Source organism: Camarhynchus parvulus, chromosome 5 (genome assembly GCF_901933205.1).
Source record: "Camarhynchus parvulus chromosome 5, STF_HiC, whole genome shotgun sequence".
NCBI lineage: Eukaryota > Metazoa > Chordata > Aves > Passeriformes > Thraupidae > Camarhynchus > Camarhynchus parvulus.
Genome location: NC_044575.1, coordinates 55,950,231 through 55,965,863, shown reverse-complemented (window position 1 = coordinate 55,965,863; position 15,633 = coordinate 55,950,231). Strand labels below are relative to the sequence as shown.

General features: G+C 47.4%; 1 protein-coding gene across 2 annotated transcripts in view; it reads left to right on the top strand.

Annotated features, from left to right (window-relative positions):
* Positions 1-3,094: 3,094 nt before the first annotated feature.
* The window catches only part of PRKCH (protein kinase C eta), a 113,512-nt gene continuing 100,973 nt past the window's right edge, over positions 3,095-15,633 (top strand). For both annotated transcript variants that reach the window (XM_030949160.1, XM_030949158.1), the window contains exon 1: positions 3,095-3,550. In XM_030949160.1, the coding sequence (XP_030805020.1) occupies positions 3,191-3,550 (360 nt within the window). In that variant the 5' untranslated portion in view covers positions 3,095-3,190. The remainder of the gene's footprint in view (positions 3,551-15,633) is intronic.

The window sequence follows — 15,633 nt, the reverse complement described above, 5'->3', positions numbered from 1 at the left end:
GGCTTGTTTATCCTGTAATTTACCCATAATTCAGATTGCACAGCCTTTCTGCTTTATTTTCTATTTGTTGCCACTGCATGTTTCCCACCACTCTGGTGCTCAGGCACATCAGGAGATCTGTTCACTCTTCTCAGTGGGTTCCTTGAGCAGCTCTGTGCCATGGGCTGACTGCTCAGGGAACCATCCAGCTTGGCAGGAAGCACTGGGACGAGCTCAGCCTCCCTTAGCATTGGAGGGCACAGAATGAATCACCCTGCCATGCCTGGAGCCTGATGTCCAGGGTTCTGCTGAGGAGAGGAAGAGAATCCACACTCCTGCAGACCTGGCTGGCCCCCAGAGCTGTGCAAGGAGGATCAATGCAGCCATCACCAGATGGTGCAGCTGCATTCAGCCTTGCAAGGTCATGGTGTGCAGGGATGTTTTGATTCTTGGAAGAAAATACCTAACTGGGGATGTTTTTCCAGTGCATGGATGTCTGGAGAGTAGGCAGGGTAGGTTCTGACTTCATGTCGCTGCTCAGTTCTCTTTGAGAACAGGACATTTGGGCTTTGGCTGGGAGTTCACAATAGGGGTGTGTTCAGATGCTGTTTGAGATGATCTGTTCCAGACTGGTTTGAGTGGATAAACAAAATTAATTAGATTCACATCATATGAGTCCACAGGATTGATTTTCTCCTGCAGCAGCAAACTGGCTCACACTGCTGTTCACCAGAAATACTTACAACTGTGGCTCACCTGCTTTTTTCCATGAGTTTTTCAGTACTTGCTAGGTTTATCTGAAGTCTGGGTGGAGGAATCACATTATCACATGAGATTCCAATGAACCACTGCATAGAAAATGTTCTTTAAGTCCTCATCCCTATTATGGATGAAACTCCAGCATGGCAAAGTACTTCACCTTGTGTGATTAAGCAGAGGAAATGAGCCTTTAACCATCAGATTTTTGTCTTCTCCCTGTTTCTGACAGTAAATATGTGAGCCAGCCATTACTTTGAACAAGTAATGCTTGGGATGACTTCCATCTCTGCCTGCTCAGGAAACTGAGGAAAAGGTGAAGAGAAATTTTGACAGTACTATGGTAGTCTCTGATTGTAATTCATGTTTATCTCTTAGTCTCCTTGTGCCAAACATTCTTCACTGCCATTGCACTGAGCCCTTTGAAAGGGCACTAAGCAAAGTAAAATCTATATTTGCTGATTTGGAATTTACAGAGTGGGTGCTCCAGCCTTTCTAAGGCCTTCAGCCTTATCCTTTGTGTACCCATGCTGGGTGCTTTAAAGTTTAGGCTGTATTTAAACCTCGTCTGCAGCCCTGAGTGAGTCCTGGTGAAGTTTTCTAAGAACTCTGGGTTGCCCATGATGGTCAGTATGGATTCTGCACGGGCTTCAAGGGACAGCTCATAACTCAGAAGGACAGAAGTGTTGAAAGTACAAAATGACAGATACTGGTGCTCTTGAAAAGGTAAATAGGGGACTTTTTTATTTTGTGGTGTCATAAGGAAGTGGAGAATCCAGACATGAAAGCAATAGCTGATACACAGCTGATAAAAGGAAATCTTTATTTCTGACCAGCTCACTGCTGTGGGATACTGGAATCCAAGAAGGTACAAAGATTAAAACCAGGGAAAATAAAATTACCTAGAATGATCACAGCTAATGCTAAAATGTATTTCAGTAGGAACATCAACACAAAAATCCTAAGTCTACAAGTCTTTTATGAGAAGAGAGTATTCTGTGTTTACTTGGCCATACCCGCTGTTAAAAGATCTGGAGCCAGTCACTCCTGGAAACAAAATCCCAGAACCTGTGGTGGCAATTTCTAAAACTAAGCCTGTATTCCTCCTCAGGATGAGCTGTCCTAACCAAGCTCAAAAAATCTTAAACACTTGTCTTCTACAGTTAATAGTGACAGAGCAAGGAACTTAAAAGCCTTAAAAGGAGACCTGTCAGAAGTCTGATTTAAGAGTCTACAAGTTTTTCTGGCAGAACAGTTGCCTCCATGTGAGGAGTGATCACATTACTGAACCTGTTCCACCTGCTCTCTCCAGAGGAGGCAATCAGAGACAACCTGCTCTCTCTGAGGCTTGGAAGGAGCCTTGGCTTGGTGCTCCTACAAAACTTGGACTTCTAGAAGAAGAAAACAATGTGGAGAAGAGGGAAAGCGAGGAAAGGGGATGGGAGAAAACAGAGACAGTCTCCTAGGGAATGTGAAAGATGGCAGAGCTGAGGTGAGAGGAGTGGTCTGGAAAAGAAAAAAAAAAAGACACATAGAAAAAAAGGCTGCAAGCTGTCAGCCAGTCTTGGCACCATCCAGCTGCGGTGGGGTCACTCAAAGGACCACATCTTAGCGAGCGCAACCTAATTCAGATGCTGCCGGCTGAACAATGCCACCGGGAAGGCAGGATTTCATTGTTCCCTAACCAGTTCGCACCGCTTTGCTGTGAAATCTGCAAAGCAATTACAACTAATTAAATTCCGACTTTATTAAGCGCGATCAAACCCCCGAAGACAATCCACCCTAGAACCAAGCCTGCACGCCGAGCGCCAGGCACGTTAATCACCCGCAATTAACCCCCGAACACATCCCGGGGTTCTCCGCGCACGTTCTCCCGGCGGAGCCGTGCGGGGAGGCGCCGCTGCCCGGGGCGAGGTGCGGGGGCAGCGCTGCTCCGGCTCCGGGCTGCCGGTCCGAGCGGCGGGCGCAGCGCCAGCCCTTCCCGGGAGAGCACCGGAGGGTCGGAGCCCCTCGGGGGTGTCCCGGAGCTCGCCCCCGGGGCTGCATCCTCTCTCGGGGCCGGGCAGGGGCTGCTCCTCACTACGGGCCGCACCTGGGCAGCAGCAGTGGGCCGGGCCGGGCCGAGCGCTCCCCGCCCGTTCCCGCCCTCACGGCGCGGCCCCGCGGCTCCTCCCCGCCCGCCGCCGCCGCCCCACGCCCAGGTGTCCCCGAGCCGGATCGCGCCGCTCCCCCGCGGCAGGAGCAGCCCGGGCCGGGCGGCGGGGGGCGGGCGGGGCGGTTCCGAAGCCCCGGCAGAGGCAGGGCCCAGGGGCGGGTGCGGTGCCGCCGCCCGGCCCCCTGAGGAGGCGCGGCGGGGCTGCGGCGGGCCGGGCCGGCAGGAGAGGCTGGGTGCCTCGCCCGGCGGGAGCGGGCTCTGGCTCTCCTCCCGGCTCCCGGGCGCCCCGGGGGCGCGGCCATGTCCGGAGCCATGAAGTTCAGCGGGTACCTGAAGGTGCGGATCGGGGAGGCGGTGGGGCTGCAGCCCACCCGCTGGTCCCTCCGGCATTCGCTTTTCCGCAAGGGATACCAGCTCCTGGATCCCTATGTCACCGTCAGCGTGGACCAAGTGCGCGTGGGGCAGACCAGCACCAAGCAGAAGACCAACAAACCCACCTACAACGAGGAGTTCTCGGCCACGGTCACCGACGGCCATCAGATCGAGCTCTCTGTCTTCCACGACACCCCCATCGGCTACGATGACTTCGTGGCCAACTGCACCTTGCACTTCCAGGACCTGCTGCGCTCCGCCGCCCCCAGCGACACCTTCGAGGGCTGGGTGAGTACCCGTCCGGAGGAGAAGCCGGGGGAGCTTCTGCTTCTCTGGGAATGAATGAAGGGCACTCGCGGAGCCGGGGCTTGTCCTTGCATGCCTGTGCCGCAGACAGGCAGCCCGGTGTGTGTCTGCAGGTACACAGATGTGTTCCTTCGCGCATCTGTTTGTGTCCCTCTGCTTCGCATTTGCTCAGGCTGCTGCTCCTTAGGACCCTAAGGACCCTCAGCTGTCGTAGCTTGAGGGTGAGGACGCTGTAGTCTCTCCTGTAAAGTCTCTCCTCATGTTTGTAAATGAACGGAGATGAGACCTGTAGTACGTAACTTGCAAACGACACCAGCAAATTCACACAAACGTGTTCCTCCCTCCTTTTGCTCAGCACACAGAGGCGCACTTGGAGACTCGGATACCTGGGTTGGATGTATTTCTGCCCAGCTCTACACATGCTTGCACAATAGTTTGATGTGTGCATGCGGATTTCTTTGACTTCTTAGCAGAATGGCAGGACTAGTCTTGTGTCTGTTATGTACACCGCTGCTCTGGGTCAGTGCAGTTTCACTCTGAGCTAATTCTAGGTTATTTTCAGGTAAATGTCACTTGTATGCAGCCCAGAGAACCTAATTTATGGATTAGTCCTGATGGTGACAGAAACAGTACAGTCTCTGAGGTTGTACCTTTGCTTCCAATCTTGTAAAGGAGGATGAGGTGACTGTATTGATCCAGACAGTTTGCTGGTAAGAGTTAGTTTAATTAAAAAAAAGGCATGTATTCTGAGTAGAGAAGGTGCAGAAGAGCTGAGAATGTTCAAGGCTGTGATGGGTATAAACTTTTTGAGGCTGAGGAGTTCAGGATATGTGGTCAGATAACCACCACAATAAAACCAGATGTTGAGGCTGACAGCGTAGAGAACAGATAAACATCTTGATCCTATCACTGGGGAGAATGCTGGGACTTTCTGCTCTCTCTGTCTGTGGCTGAGGTGTGATGCTGCACCTTTGGGATGATAACAGACAATGATTAATTAATGTATATTGGGGTCATTTAGTTAGGTACCTTATAGATAGGTGTGAGGTTTGTGCACTGGAGGTGTTCTCTCTCAGACAGTCCCTGATGCAGTTTTTGGGTCAGACAGAAAGGTCCCAGCAATTCTCCAATGGCTTAGCTGAGGAGTTACTCCTGACAGCCCAGCCAGAGCTGAGGGCTTTGCCTGGTGGATGCATGCCCAGCTTCCCAGGCTACCTGTGCCCCTGGAAAGTATCTGCTCTGCTCCTGGGATTTGTGCTAAACCAGTTTCAAATACAGACCAGACCCCCACAGGCAAGGCAGAGGAGTGAGCTTAGGATAGAGCTATGTAGTTTTGAGGGTTTTCCTGATGTTTGAGTTGCTATTGAGAGAGGCCCAGTCCTATAAGAAGGCTGGACTCCTGGTCACACTGGAGCTGGTGACATGTGGGGGTGGGACTGCTCTGCTGCAAAGGTGGTGGCCTTATTTACATTACTAAAATACCTGTGATAATACTGCTGCTGGTGTGGATGCACGTACATTTCTTCCATTTAGTCCATCCTGCAGTGCTGATTTTTAGGGCAGATGCTGATTGTGGCCTGAAATATTCATCTGGTGGTGAGGGAAAATTTCTACTCCTTGCAGGATAGACAAGTGTTTTATGAACTCCTGTACCTGTGAGCTGATGGGTGCAATGGGGTGGGAAATCAGTGAATTCCTTTATCTAGATTGATGTAAACTGCTTTTATATCTAGGCATGTAGACAGAGGTTAAGAGCTGCTGCTCTCCCTTTAAATGAATGTCTGAAACTTACAGCTGGGGTGCATTTAGAGGGGAATGAGCAAATGTTTGCCTTCTGTTGCCTTTCTCTTTCCCCTCCCTTCTGATTTGCTTTGTTAGCATCTCGCATAGCGTGCAGCCTGGATCACATGATGACAGGGAACAGCATCTTGCCCTGATAATTTAATATGTCTTGATAAATCCAGCAAGGCTGTCACGGGAGTTTGTGTAATCAGAAGGAGAGGAAATGCTGGTTTGTACTAACCCAAGGTCTACGAGCTGCTGGCACAGTGCAAAACACCACAAGGAAATGTACATGATTTGAAACACCTCCACTCCAAAATCCTTCACTTCTGTCCTTTTTCCATCCCCGAAATAAAAGCACAGATAGGCAACTAAGGAGTGAATTGAGTGAGAGGAAAATTGGTGAATCTTCCCAAGTTTAACCTGGCTTCTGCTTACTTAGCTGTGCACAATTTTTCATTTTGATTTGAAATAGAACTTTTATGTTCACTTTTCAGAGACAGGTAAAACAGTATTTTGCTAAAATCCAAGTGATTAATAACAGGCAAACAGGGCAGGTGGCTGCTGTCAGCTCTCAGGCTCATGCTGCTCTGTTTATAAACATGGATTTTCTCCTGCTGGGGAAAAAAAAAAGAGAAAAAGTGATTAGTTGCAACATTGGTCAACACCTTTTGTGAGAACTGTAGGAAGTTTCAGCGAGGGGCAAGGAGGAGCAGTTGGTGTGTAAGAGTTGGTGCTTCCCAGATGACTTGCAGGTACATCACTGCAATTATGACCTGAACACTTAGGCAGATGAGTAAGTGTATGGACATGAGCTGTTTCATCAGTAATGCTTATACACCTGAGTCATCCCACTGGGTGCTGGGACAGTGTTCTCTGTTCATGGTTTGCTTTAAAGTTCATGTTTCAGACACTTCAAAACGGACCCTTTTCCTTCCAACCATTTGGGTTGTTTTCCAAAGTCTTTCTAGTAAACACATTAGCATGGTCCGGATATCTTCTAATTTGTGAGTTTGTTGTTACACACATTTGACTAATTTTCCACAGATCAAATTTGCAAGAGCTTATTAACTTCTTGCCGTTTCCCCTTTCTTATATTAACTTGTCAGGTTTCAGCAAAGTAGTTTTTACCAACATTGTCAATTAAATGCCATTGTGCCTTCAGTGGGCTGTAAGGCAGTCACAGCTGAGCACCATCTCCCCAGTGCCATGTTCTGGCTCTGGTAGGCATTGCCTGTGTGGGTGTGAGGTTGTGCAAACCTGAATGGTTGCATTTTACCCAGGTGTGCATGACCAGGTGCAGGGAGGGAGCTGAGCTGCCTGCTCGCTGGAGCTGTTTGCTGGGATTTACATCGGGGTTGAAACTTGCCTCTTGAAAGCATTTAATTTTGCACTAGCCTGTGCTAGGATCTTTTTACTTGACATATGCACCTTTGAAAGGTATTATCTCCTCTTTGGCTGTCTCTGAGTGCAGTATAGAAAGCTGTCATATATCAGTGAAACAAATGGAGTACTCAGTGTAGCTGAAATGGGAGATGTTTACAATACCTGAGTTTTATGTAGTAGCTGAAGTAATTTTTAACCTTGGAGAAACACTCTTTACAGATACTGAATGGCATTGTTACAAGGGAATTATTTAATCATGTTTGTAAAAATTGTTAGTCCCTGGGTGGATATGCCATAATTTGTAAGACTTTAACAAGGAGTAGACATTTAAACCTTGATCTTGAAGTAGCAAATCATGAGAGTACGCTGGAGGAAATCACATAACAGATGGGCTATAAGATTAGTGAGGCAGTCACAACTTCCTGATGAGTTTGTTGCTCGTGTGCAGGAAGAGATTAAGGCAATTCTTGTGTGTTCCTTCACTTCAGCTCTTTTGCCTGTATCCTTCCCTATTTTTTTTTCTTAAGGCAGAAATAATCGTGTTTTATCCATGTTTATATACAGTTGCATTTGTTGAATGTGAAGTTCAAGAGTTAAAAGATAAGTCACCTTCTCTCCAGAGCATCATGGCCATGAGAGAGAGGCAGGGTGCTGCAGGTCAAATATAACATGGTTGCTGCTTCTTTTGGCTCCTGCTTTACTGCAGAGTCCTTCGGGTGGGCAAAAGTTGCTTCAGGAAGCCAAAATACTTCATAGCTCTTGACAGAGGATTTTGTGGTGCAGTATTTTGTGTCTGTCCAAGTGCAGAGATAAATTAAGGTTGTAGAGGTGGAATAAATGGTGTCTCCATGCATAGGGCAGGAGCGGGCTGGGGTGAAGTTCATTTGACTTCTGTTTCCATGCACATGACAGTGATGTACAAAGTGCAGATCTCTGATCTTGTGAAGGTCACACTGCATATTAATTAGGCTTGAATAAAATGAGCTCCTTTGTGAACTTTTTGGAAGCCTTAAGTTGTTTCTGTAATTGTTATTAGTGGTATGCAGTTACTATGTTGAATAGGACTTGTGGAGAGAAACACCTACTGCAGAAGGTAAATAGGTCTGAAAGCTACTGGAGCTTCAGCTTTTCTTTCTTTCCTTTAGCATAAATTTGTCCTTTGGCCCAATGAACAGATCCCCTCAAAATGCCAACAGAGACCCATGCACCACGGCTACCTGAGAGTGCCCTGCAGCCTAAAACAAAGGCTGTGATAACTAAGGGAAAAATTGTTGCTATTTGTCAGGTGTTTAATAGTCTGTGGGGGTGTGGTGCTAAAAACAGTTGTTCTGATGGAGGCAGATGAGACAGCTGACTGTCACAAAGAGCTGCACATGTACTGCCCTGTTCCAGCATCAGAACTTGAGCTATTTGTCGTCCTGTTTCTTGCTCCTCCTCAATAAAAGGCCTGGCTGGCAACTGTGAGAACCCTTGGAGAACATGGGCGCTTTGCTTGAGAGTGTTTGGCTGGGGAGATTTGACCCAAGCATGAGAAGAACCAGTGTGCAGTGGCTGGGGCCAGTAGGGGGGTGTGGGACTGGAGATCATGTCCTGGCTTTGGACTGAGTGCAGCAAGATGTGTGTTTGGCTCTCAAGATTTTCTGGGAGGCAGTGAAGTGACAGTGTTCCTGTCCCCTCCAGAGATGTCACTGCATTCATCGGGGACTGTGGTTGAGGTCGGGGGGTGGCGGAATTCTGTGCCTGGGGCAGAGCCAGAATTCCAGGAGTGCGGGACAAGGCAGGACAGAGTCCAGGCAATCAGGTGCTGCAGTGACCTGGAGGGAAATGGTGACATGGGTAATGGGCACCCTTTGGGTACTCTTGCCACCAAGAGCAGTGGCAGTCACCTCGAGGTGACTGGAATGAGGTACTGGAGTACTGCATCCATCCCTGGAGCCCCCAGTAAAAGAGGAACATGGACTTTTTGGAGGGAGTCCAGAGGAGGCCATGAAGATGCTCAAAGGGCTGGAGCAGCTCTGCTGTGAGGACAGGCTGAGAGAGTTGGGGTTTTCCAGCTTGGAGAGGGCAAAAGGGAAGCCTTAAAGCACCTTCCAGTGCCTAAAGGGGCTAAAATAGAGCTGGGGAAGGATTTTTGACAAAGGCATGGAGAGACCGCAAAAGAGTAATGGCTTTAAACTGATAGAGGAGAGATTTAGATTGGATGTAAGAAAGAAATTTTTGACAATGAGGGTAGCACAGGTTGCCCAGAGAAGCTGTGGATGCCCCGTCCTGGGCAGCGTTCAAGACCAGGCTGGATTCGGCTTGGAGCAACCTGGTTTGGTGGAAGATGTCCCTGTGCATGGCAGAGGGTATGGAATGAGATGGTCTTTGAGGTCCCTTGTATTCTGTGGTTCTGTCAAGCCCTTGTTGATGTGGTTGGCTGGAGTGGGGGGCTGACTTTGATGCCAGGGGTACCTTTACATTCCTGCTGATGGTGCTGCTGCTGAACCAGTTGAAAGCCCTGCTTGGAGGGAGAAGAGGCAGCGAAGGGCTGATGCCCACATTGCCTTTGGTCATGTTAGAAGCTCATGAGAAGGTGTTTGCAGACCTGCACCCACAGCCCTGGGGGTGCTTTTTGCAGAGAGGCTGTGAGGAGGAGGAGGGGACAGCAGGGTGACCGCAGCACCAGTGAGCCCAGCACCCCAGGAAGCTCTGTCCCCAGCCCTGTGCCCTGCTGGCCCCACCTCACCCTGTTGGTGGTTTATATTTAGCTTTTTCCACAGGTCTTTTAGTAAAGCACATTTCACCCAGGCTGTCAGAGGCTTTTTGTTTGGAGTATTTTCTGAGTAATGATTTGGTTTCTGGCCATTTTGAGCTTATAGGCAATAAACTCTGCAGAGTGGATCGTCAAGGGGGCCATTTGAGCTATTGAAATGCCATTAGAAAGTCTACTGATTTACAGGGTAATTCAATATGAAAAACATATCCCTTACTGAAGTGAATAAGACTCCCACCCTTCCTTCACAAACTATCAAGGCTCCTTTGATGTTTTAGGCTTTAGCTATTGTGCTTTGCTAGTACAGCCAGGAAATTGGGGGCCTTTTGTGTAACCATGGATAAAAAGATGAACAGCAGAGTTGCCACATGAAATGAGTTACTGGCAGCTTTTATAAGGATTCTGGATCAGCCATTGCACCTTCTTGCCTCCCAGATTTCATCCTATTTAAGCATGCAGTTAAGACATGTCAGACCATGCTGCAAATTTAATTTCTTCTGGAGACAATGAGCAATCTTTGCTCTGATTGCTTGCTCCACCCCTGTGCTATTTGTAGGGCTATGCTGGACCCAGGCTGGAGTTGTGGATAACTAACCTGGCGCCGTGTCCTGGTGGAGATCACCACGTGGCTGTTTCTCTCCCAAGCCATGCCCTTCTGCTGGCTGCTTGTGAGGGAAAGCCCTGCATGATAATAATGATATCAAAGATAAATGTGTATGTGGAACAAAGAGCATCCAGAAGCGTCCCATTAACATTGCTAAGCCACTTAGGGTAAGCCAGACAAACAACTGTATTTCTGCAATGACAATGATATTTTTGTATGCTTTGATATCATGAGATGTTCTCATCGCTTAGGGAGGTCAATTGCTGAAGAAACCATCCTGCTTTAATTTAGGAGCCAGCACCACGAGCAGATGTGAGCCAGCTTTTGTCGTGTTTGAGCAGTGCTGTGTGGGAACAAGCATCCCTCAGCAACTCCTGTGCTCTTGATACTCAGTGTCTGTCCTGGGCCCAAGGTGATGGAAAAAATTGCTTTTTCACTGCCCCTGCAAGACCTTTTGTGCCCTTGTTGTGCCAGACCAGAGGCATGTAATCGATGTCCAGATCTATCCCACAGGCGGCCGGAGCAGTCTGACCGGCTGATGGCCCCGCTCCCCGGCTGCTCTGTCCTGGGGCTCCTCCAGTGTGGGGCAGGCTGCAGGCAGAAGAGTTGTTCTGGTAACTGCCGTGGTTCTTTTTTGGCTGGTCTTCCTTGTGAGACCCACTGCATCTCCAGAAAGCCTCGTGCTCTCCAGCCCACCGGTGCTCTCTGTCCTGATGGAGAGATGCAGCCCTCAAGACGGAGATGGGATGCCTGTGACCTGTGTGACAAATGGATGTCACACCCCGGGCTGGCTCCTCTGAGTGCCACATTGCAAAGCAATTAAGCCCATCCTGGGAAAGATGCTGTCCTGGGCTGCAAAGCCACAGGGCTTTTGGGGTGTCAGGTCTGGGATAAGATTTTCACTTGCTGGCTGAACCTCCGTGGCTCTGGATGAGAATTTCTGTGCTCCACCATGTGGTGTGGAGCTGCCCTTTGGGTCAGCACAGCTCACACTGGACTGAAACCCAGCTGCTGTTACTGTACTTACCCAGGAGCTTTGCCAGTACAAAAAAATGTTGGCAGGGGAGGAAGGAGGGAGGGAGGTATTAATCTGTTGGATGACATTACATAAAGGCTTTTTCTTGGTGTTCACCTGCCCAGTTTAGTAAGTTTTGAGTTTTGTGAGTGAGTTGGTTGAATTTGTATCAGTGATACAGTGGCAGCTCTCCAGACTCCTTCCAGGAGGGCACTCCTTTCTGTGGAACAGGGAGGAGATGAAGTATTGGTGCAGAAACATAAGCTGGGCAGCTTTGGTAGCTGACTTCAGTTTGTGAAATGGAAGATAGAATAAATAATCTTTTTTTTTTTTAGCTAACATGAGAATGCTATTTAGCCTTAGTGGAATTTCTCTCTTATTTTTATTTTTTTACTTTTTATGGCAGTACAGATATTTCTGTCAAAATGGGGAGAGGAGGAAAATGCATCCATGCAGGACACGTTTCTAAATGTGTGATTTGCTGTATATGAGTGTTGCATGTCTGCTATATGTTTAAAAAAAGATCAGTACAATCATTTTCAGTGTGAAATCACTTAACAGATCAGTAGAGCCCAGTAATCTCTCAAAATGAGGCAGTAAAGGACAGGATGTGAGAAATAGGCTGTGGGTCTCTGCTGTCCCAGGACTTTACATCTAATAGTAAGAATCACAGTGACAGATTGTCTGATAATGTGCATACAGGGGCTGAGGAGAGGTTTGAGCTGGTACCTCCATATCTGACACTGTCGTGTTTTCCCTGCCTTTCTCTCATATATTCTATGTTAGCCATTCTCAGAGACAGGATTTTTGACTTGCCAGCTGGTCTTATTTGGTGTGAAAAAGCAGCTCACACCTCTCTACACCACCTCTGTTTTCTAGCTCTCTCTCACACTCTGGCCTGTTTTGTGGTTTGTTTTGCCTTTGCTTGTTTCTTTTTTTTTTTAAATTCCTTGCCATCAGTCTGCATTTTAGCATAGCACAGTCTTTTACATGTTTTTTCATGAGTACATTTAATTTTACTCTGTCATGTAAGCAAGACATCCCTTGGAAATGAAATTCTTCATGTACATCTCCACTTGCTAAATTTAGTGTCTTAAACTTCCTATGATAGCAGTGGCATCTTAGTTTGGGAATCCTTTTGTCATTTTTGGATAGAAAAATGTTTGCTATCCTTCACAGCCTTATAGATGCTGTAGTGAGTTCAAGCAGGACCAGTGGTGCTGGGTGCTGTGGGTGTGAGTCAGAGGGACAAGTGCACTGTCAGAGGGATCATTTGGGGTTGTGGCAGCTCTCTGGAGCTGGCTGGCTCCACAGTCAGGATGGGAAAGAGGATGCCAGTTTAACTATGACAGTAAAAGTCAGCATGGGATGTCTGTGCTCCAAAGTGCTTTTATCTGACAAAATAGTTGCAAATCAATGCTGTCTCTGATAGCATTGGAGCTGGCTTGTCAATGTGTGATTTAGTTCCTAGAGGGATTCTCTCCACCTAGACTGGTCAGTCTAGGTGGAGAGAATGTTAAATGTATTCAGTTCTGGGCTTTGCTCCTTCAGAATAACAAAGGTTGTTTAAATCAGGAATGACTAATGCAAGACTAGCTTGTCCTGTTTGAATTCCTGCTTTGTCCTGCATTTGCTTTCTTGGTAAACAAGGACGTATACCTTGTTGGCCTTTTCCTCAGGACTGAAGAGCAGAGGAAAAATAGAGTTCCAAGTAGTGAAATTTGGGATAGAAGAAATCATGCAGTAAATCAATTTCATATCCTTCAATTTTTTTTAATTTTACATGCTTTACATGTTATCCTTCCCTCACATGTTAAGTGACACATACATGAAGCTCTCCATACCTCACTTCTTTCTGGCATCAATTTTTAATAACATCAATGTGAAAGTTGCCACCTTCCTTTCTCACTTGTTTTTAAAAAGTTTGCCTGTGTTTTCTGTGAGATTCCAGCAGAACAGGAGCCTGGTGTTTGCTTCTGCTGTTGTTTGTGAGGTTTACATCAGTGGATTCCCCATGGCTTCGATGGAATTACACTGCCAGCTTTCCACTGGCTAACTGTTAGAAGACCTGGACACGTTTCCTTACCCCTTCTTGCATGCAACAAGAGTTGATAATGATGGCTGGGCTGTACATTATTTATTGGGCACAGCGAGTGCCCATGGTGCTCTGAGAAAGAGGAAGGAATTGGCTTTCGTCAATGAGTTTATTATCTAGGTCATTCACAGACTGAGGCATCTCACATTAATGTATTCAATGAAAATTTATTCTCTAAGGCAGTTTGCTCCTGAGCCTGGAAGAAGATATAACCATGTGAGGAAACATTCCTGTGCAGTCCAAATCCATGGTGGGATTTCTTGTCAAAGCTGCTCATTGGAACACATTGCTAATACAAAAGCTACAGAGCTTTGTGTAGAGTGAGCCTCCATCTCCTAAGAGGGCTTGGTGGGAGTATTGCTGCTGATAATCAGTTTTCTACATGGAGGCCCATGCTTATCACTTCATTACCTGTTTACTTGGTAACAGTGAAAAGTCCAGCTTTGGGTACTTCCCAAGAACTGCTCACCAGACTGGTTTGTAAGGGAGGGTGATTTACTGGAGATGGTTGAAAATGACCCTGCAACAAGTTTTCTTTTATAGAAGTTTGTGCCTTTTTTCTGCAAGGGACTCCTGATGTGGCAGCCAAGAAGAAATGCTGGTTTATTTAGTTTTCTTTAAAGTAATGAGATGTAACTATGGTTATTTAGTAGCTACTCTACAAGCAACTAAGTTGTTCTCAGCTTAGAGTGGAGCAGAACTGGGTGGAAAAGATAAGCCATCTATCTTCCTATCAAAAACTGCCCCTGTTACAATAATCCTATCAATACCTAATGATAGTAACTAATTTTGACCAGGTTTCAAACAATTAGCTTGAGTAGCATCTAGCCTGCCTTGCCAATAGGGATGATGTTTTCTTTTCCCTTATTTCCTTAATTCTAGAAAGGACATGTTCCACTTTCCTCTTGCTGAATGGTTCATCAAAACCTAGATCTTCAAATTCATGCTCATGTCCAAGAAAGGAGCAAGGTCTAGAGCTGTTCTCATGAGCCCAGACAGTGGAGCTTTATTCTTTCCCTTTAAGGGACAAAAAGGGTATGATGTAGGCAAAATAAACGGTACAGGAATAGATAAAAGTTTCCTTGGCACATTTGCACAGGTTGAGGCTGATTTCTCCAGCTCTACCTAAAGCACAGTGGATCTCTCCCACATTTACTTTTAAGGAGCTGTCTCTGCAGGCCAAGACTCACTGTATCCACATCCTTAGGGCTTGTCATCCTCTGGGACTGACAATGTTGAAATGAAGAGCAGACCCTGGATTCTGGAGGATCAGGAATAAAGCATCAAAAATCCAGGCTAGGCTGCACATCCTCACGGAATGTTTTTCAGCCCCTTGTAGACAAAACGTGTTCATGTGCTAGTATGACCCTTTCCATCTGGGCTAATATAATAATTAGGAATGTGTAGGAATGAGTTTTGTGTTTAAATGTGATGGAGCACTTTTTCAGCAGCCCTGTGACCTGTGGGCTCTGGCAGTGTGTGCAGGGCAGATCCAGGAGGGCACCCAGCAGGTTCTTGCCCTCCTCTGCCCCATGGGCAGTCATTGTGCAGCAGGAGAGGTGGAGAGCTTCCTGCTTGAGTCTCTGCTTCTCTCCTACCCCATTTCACAGCTGAGCTTGCTAAAGAAACCATCAGTCAGGCGCCAGGCCAGTCAGTGTGGGGGCCTGTTGGCTGTGGTTTTGGAGTCGTGCGAAAGCACCCGTCCATTGTGCTGCCTCTGCACAGGAGTGGTGGCGGCCGGAAGAAGAGGCGGGAGTGGAATTTTGGGGCAGCTGGGGCCCTTAATCTGCTTTTGGTCAAAGCTTGATGTGTGGATGGCTTTTCCCTGTGTTTTGTATCTACCAAAGGACTTGGTTAGTTATTTATCAGTTCATAGAATCACAGAATTGTTTGGGTTGTAAGGGACCGTGGCAGAGACACCTTCCACCAGACCAAGTTGCTCCAAGCCACATCCAGCCTGGTCTGGAACACTTCCAAGGGTGGGCCAGCAGCAGCTTCTCTGAGCAAATTGTGCCAGTGCCTCACACCCTCATAGGGGGAAGAATTTCTTCCTAATCTCTAATATTTACCCTCCTTCAGCTTGAACCATCATCAACCTTCTGCTTCCCCAGCATTTTCTGATGACTACTGTACCAAGCCCTGTTCTGAGGTGTGCTCCTCTGGATGGGTGTTGGGAGCTGTGGCTGCTCTCCTCTCTGTCTTGGGTGAGAGTTGCCTGTGGCTGCCCATCTGCAAGAGAGCAGGATGTTGGTGCTGTGGTGTGGAGCTGCCTGTGTGCTGTGGCACAGACAGGACACAATGCACATGCATTTTAGTTCTTGCTTGGCACTGTGTCTAGCAAGGAGAAACCCTTTTGGCTGGTTATGTTCTTTCTGGTTAGCACTATCTTGGTTAAAATTCTTAGAATTGAAAGCTTGAGAAATTCTGA